Genomic DNA, 6,000 nt, shown 5'->3' with positions numbered 1-6,000 from the left:
TATAAGAGACAGGTCATAGTCTCTGTCCCTGTAACATTCGTATATGCCAGACTCTTCAACATAAGCTTTTGTAATTGTTAAGACTGGTAATCCATCTGCCCAATGCAGGGCTTTTCCATTCAATTTCCAGCGTAAATCACTGGCTTCTTTGGCATTAGTGGCCAATCGGGCGAATCCACCAAAGGAAACTCGCACAATATCATGAACAGGACTAATTTCAGCTAGATTAAAAAATAAAAATATATTATTTATATTATTATTTATTACTATTTAATTGTGAAAAAGTCTGATGATAATGATATCGATGTTGATAACGTTGGTGACAACAACTTCAATAACGTCAAAACAACATAAGCAATAGCAATAGCAACAGCAACAACAACAATAATAATAACCAGAACCCTGCAGGTGAGTACATTCCTTTGTACGTAAAAAATCAATGTATATTTGTGAATTACAATAACTTATTGTATATTTTTGAATAATGATTGTGTAAGGTAATACAGTATTTTCATTTTCAGTCAAAAAAATCAGAGGCGGATCCAGAAATTTATGAAAGGGGAGGGGGGGAAGGGGTTCTGAGAAGTGCAGGGATGTCATTATGCAGGACGGAGGTGGGCGGTGCCGCCCACTCTAGATGTCTGGCGCCCATCCTAAAGCCTCATACAAATTCTCCCGCCCCCTTTAAAATCATGAAGAAACACAAGTTTTTGCTCCATAAACCGTCATTTCCGGTGAATAAGCCGCAAATGTTATACGCGATTTTCCCCTCGAAGTTTGGGGTGCGGCCTATACACCGGTCGTTAACCTACTCCCAAAAAGTTCAGATGGCGAACCGCAGAAATCAGGCGCCATCTGTCTAGCTTGGGCCCATGCTCCTAGCCCAATTAATTAGCCTAGGCTTTGAAGGGCTAGTATTTGTAATTATACTCACTATACAGTGTTGTACTGTGATTCCTACTACATTTTCTATGACAATCAAGCAATGGTTTGGGTTGTTTAAATAATATTTTCATAGTTACGTTCACTCAAACAATTTTGGAAACACGTTTTATTCGAAATCGCTTCGCTCAAAACAATAAATAAACTTCTTTTCGGGAGTGTGGTCCTAGAGGTCACGTGAGCAGCTTCATTTATGATTTCGCAACAAAACACACGTGGGCTGTTAAACTTTCTGTTCGACATCTGGTTTCCGGTGGCTTGTACCGTTATAGAAAGAATATTGATACGCTATATTTCAGAATAAAAGCTTGTGAAATTAATTTATGCAATAAAAATACGAGTTTTCTTGAAGTTGTAATACGGTAATTATTTTACTGGAAATTAATTGAAGAAAGGCATACGTTCGTCCGTCTATCACATGCTTCCATCACATGCTGTATATGTGTATAGACGGTCAATCCATCACATGCTGAAAATTTATGTGTCCATAATTTTAAGGTTCTCCCCCCACCCGGGACTGTCCATCAGATGCTGTATTTTCTAACCATTATTTTCCCAAACATCATTTGATGAACTCCTGTACCCCCCGGCCAACCCTTAGGTTCGTCCGTCCATCACATGCTGCCCCCGGCAACCCTTAGGTTCGTCCGTCCATCACATGCTGCATATTTATGTGTCCAGAATTTTTAACCATCATTTCTTGGAAAATAATTCCACAAATGTTGATTTTTATTGCTTGACGCGGTGCTAATGAACTTTCGCACCTAACTTTAAATTCTTAATTTTTTTACCTCAACGTTCTTCTCACAGTCACAACATATAATTAACAAACATGTTCACATGATTTAACCACTCACAAAGCACCTTTTTCAACAAATTAAAGCCAACAAATAAGTACTGTACAGCGAATCTGTGTTCGCTAGCACGACGAGTGGCTGCCATTTTGCAATTAGTAAGAAATTGCCAGAACTTTAAATTCTTAATATTTTTACCTCAACGTTCTTCTCACAGTCAAAAAAATCAGAGGCGGATCCAGAAATTTATGAAAGGGGAGGGGGGGGAAGGGGTTCTGAGAAGTGCAGGGATGTCATTATGCAGGGCGGAGGTGGGCGGTGCCGCCCACTCTAGATGTCTGGCGCCCATCCTAAAGCCTCATACAAATTCTCCCGCCCCCTTTAAAATCATGAAGAAACTTTAGTAAGAAATTGCCAGAACTTTAAATTCTTAATATTTTTACCTCAACGTTCTTCTCACAGTCACAACATATAATTAACAAACATGTTAACATGATTTAACCACTCACAAAGTACCTTTTTCAACAAATTAAAGCCCACAAATAAGTACTGTACAGTGAATCTGTGTTCGCTAGCACGACGAGTGGCTGCCATTTTGCAATCAGTAAGAATGCCAGAATGTCTGAGTTTGCAGCGTGATGTTTTTTGATTAAACATTTATGAAAACTTATCTATTTGCCGTTTGTATGTCATTCTTTATATTTTATGGTGCTGTTGTTTGACTATGTGCGTTCACATGAAATTCACACATACAATAATTACTTCAAAATTAGTAATGATCCAAATGCTTACACAGATCGAAAAATAGGGCCTTAAGGGCCTAGGCCTAAATCCAGAAAAACAAAGCCAATGATAAACGTCGGTTCGATTAACCTCGATTACGACAAGAAAGTTCAGAAAGATGGTACTGCATGATGCCACATTTTGTTTTCGGATGTTTCATAGGAAAATTTAATGGTTTCAAAATGTAAGAATTGACTCGAATATTTTTGCAAAAAAATACAGCTTGTCGTGCTAGCAAGCGTGTAAACCCTCTATCAACCTATATTAAAGGTATCTTTTTGTTGAAAAAAATGTACTTTATGAGTGGTTGAATCATGTAAAAATGTTTTATAATAATGTGTTGTGACTGTGAGTAGAAAATTAAAAGAGAACTAGCAAAATGATTTTTTGTTTTAGAGGAGATTTTTGATATGCCATTAATAATAGAATCAACATTAAAATCGTTATTTGGCAATTGTTTATGAAGTTACAGGCCATTATATACGATTTCACCGTGACGTCACTGGCGAAAATAGTAACAAAAGATTGTGTATATGGCGCCGCGTAGGGTATCCATCGCGTACGATCTTTGCGCGCATGCTGTAACCATGGTTGTTGTAACTTGCATATCAAGTCATAGGCCTATTACTGCATAAGCCGTTGTCAACAAATGATTTACAACCATGGTTACAGCATGCACGCAAAGATCGTACGCGGCGGATACCCTACGCGGTTTTATTTGCACGATCTTTTGTTACATTTTTCGCCAGTGACGTCACGATTAAATAGTATATAATGGCCTATAACTTCATAAGAAATTGCCAAAAAACGATTTTAAGGTTTATTCTATTATTAATGGCATATTAAAATTCCCCTCTAGAACAAAAAATCATTTTGCTAGTTCTCTTTTAAGGTAAAAAAATTAAGAATTAAAAGTTAGGTGCGAAAGTGCATTAGCGCCCTTGACGGTAGGCTGGTGGTAGGCTAAGAACTTTACGTAACGGTATAGTGTATCAGATGTGTCTAGGTCTACACCAGGTCCGACGGTGTCGCCCCAAAGAGAAGCCTACATTACGTATGTGTCTAGGCCTAGGTACACCAGGTCCGTCAATCTTAGCCGTTAAAGTATACTAAAACACTATATAGAACACACAGAACACCTTCAAATAATAGTAAGTGGCCGATATGCCACAACTATCTCAGCTTGCTCAATGTTTACTGACAGTCGCGAAAACAACATAAAGAACTTTTCTAGGCAGCTCGCGACAGAAACAAAATGTCAGGAAAGTTTGACCCGACACATGCGCAAATCAAATTTTCGACTAAAAAACGACTCAAAACTGGTGGTAGGGGTATATGTTTTATCGCCTACAGCTTACATTTTTCATCTAACCGAAAAAACAAACATTTCTTGCACAATTGCATGTCCACCAGCAACTATCGAGCACAATGTATACCTGCCGCGATGCACTGTTTCGGAGCCTATTTGTTTACAAATATGCTGACCTCTTTTGGTTGCACATCTCATAAACACATTTTACATGTGAACCATTACCTTAGTTCAATGTGACCAAAGGTCACAAAGGAACTAATAAAATGTGTAAATTTAAAGATGTATCAAAATGTAACTTAAAAAGAACTTTTATTTTATTAAGATAGATAGGGTCAAGCCAGCTCTACCAATCAATACCTTGAATTTACGTAAACATGTCGGGACAATGTTTACGGGTTCTTTTGAATGTCAGTAGTTCAGATAAGCCTATACATGTAACCACCTTGATTCAAGACAAACACTTCTCTCATGCCCAAAGGCTAGGCCTACTGTATATTTCTATACATGCACTTACATATATATATGTAAGTATATGCTAGTTATTATTATTATTATTATTTTAAACCTAGAATAATTTGATGTAAATCTACTGCAAACATCGTCAGGCTATCGGCAGACTATGTAAGTTCATTTCAATTGTGCTTAGTTGATTATCGATGAAACAGAACTTCTACAATCAAAATAAGCAAACCAGATGAAACTATTCAAATAACTTTTTCTTAAACTACAATTAAAAAATCGAACACTAGTTGGTAGGTAATTGCAAATGAAAAAGGACTGCGCAGAATATTAATGTTCGTAATGAGTTTTTAGTTATGCAACTTCTAGACATTGTTTGTTGGTATGGATGAACAGAATGGGATTAGATACTGTGCAAAATGTACCTTTCCACTAGGCCCAGCCTCTTGGATAGTAGGGAGCTTTCGATTACACGACGACGGTAGGACGTAATGACGTCACTAAAAGTCATCTGCGCATGCGAGAATGTTAAGGTCACCCCGTTGAGTAGAATCTGGAACGCATGTTGGCCAAATCTACGTATGCAGAGAATGTAGGATGCCAGGTAAGACGGTCAAGCATGAGTGATTCCGTTCTAGCGTCGCGTCATCGCACAAATCGAAAGCTCTTTATTGTTGCTAAGGCCCAACCAAAGGACAATCTTAAAACATGCGCAAACACAATCATTTGTGAGACACTCCGGAAAGTCAATATGATGGCAGTTTACTGCGCAGCTCCAGTATTATAAAACCCACTTCCTCTATACTTTTAAGATTTCAATGCATATCAATGTTATGCATTGAAATAAGTGCTACTCACTTATCTATTGTGAAAATGTTATACCCCCTCCCTGTTTGAAAAAGTCTTGATCTGCCCCTGTTCTTAAAATTCACTATAATGATCAAAAAATACTACATAATTTTCAGTGAATATTGCTGTTTAATAATACCCCAAAAAATGATGTAATTATACATGAAATTTACAATTTGGTTTACTATGATATATTATTGACCCGCCAAATGTTACTTGATAGAATTTGGCAGTGTACAAGTTATTTTATTTGACAGATTGATTGATTGATGGTTGTCAATTATAGTATACAAGATATATTGTGATCCGTTTTTTTTAAAATAAAACATAAATGTGAATTTACACTCACCATCGTTAGGCTGAAACCATGCTGTTGAAGTTGTCGTAGATCCATTGTAGGTAGCTGTACCCAAGAATGGACCAACTCTTTGAGCAGCAGAACTGGAAGCTCCAATTGTAATTTTTATGCCAACTGAGTCTGCATCTGTGGTATACGTAAAAGTGGAATCGCTTGCGAATGGTCCTTCCCCAGGATCATTGTATTGCAACTGCACAGAGTCATATGACAAGTAACTAATTTCCATGTCTTCAGTTTGTGTGTCACCGAGAGAGTAGAATTTCAATATTACTTGAGGCTCACTTGACATATTGATGTATGGTGGGTCAAGTACAATCACCACGTCAATGATATCATCTAATAATAATAATAATAATAATAATAATAATAATAATAATAATAAGAAAACAAAAATGAACAGATTGATCGCGCTGCACAGCGCAGATTTTGGGAGATTTCTTATCTGAAAAGGGTATATAAAAATAACTCTTAATAAGCGATCAATCATTAGTGAAACACTGTTA

The 6,000-nt window shown here is 37.1% G+C and overlaps 1 protein-coding gene across 1 annotated transcript in view; it reads right to left on the bottom strand.

The window, feature by feature from the left end:
- The window catches only part of LOC117100296 (fibropellin-1-like), a 40,810-nt gene that overhangs the window by 14,350 nt on the left and 20,460 nt on the right, over positions 1-6,000 (bottom strand). Inside the window, exons 11-12 of the mRNA XM_033239945.1 lie at positions 5,489-5,833; positions 11-221 (exon numbers count right to left, since the gene is read on the bottom strand). Of these exons, the coding sequence (XP_033095836.1) occupies positions 11-221; positions 5,489-5,833 (556 nt within the window). The remainder of the gene's footprint in view (positions 1-10; positions 222-5,488; positions 5,834-6,000) is intronic.

The sequence above is a fragment of the Anneissia japonica genome, unplaced genomic scaffold, assembly GCF_011630105.1.
Source record: "Anneissia japonica isolate Jap-2015-1 unplaced genomic scaffold, ASM1163010v1 scaffold557_len159069_cov99, whole genome shotgun sequence".
NCBI classification, from domain to species: Eukaryota; Metazoa; Echinodermata; class Crinoidea; order Comatulida; family Comatulidae; genus Anneissia; species Anneissia japonica.
This window is presented reverse-complemented; position numbering and strand designations above follow the sequence as displayed.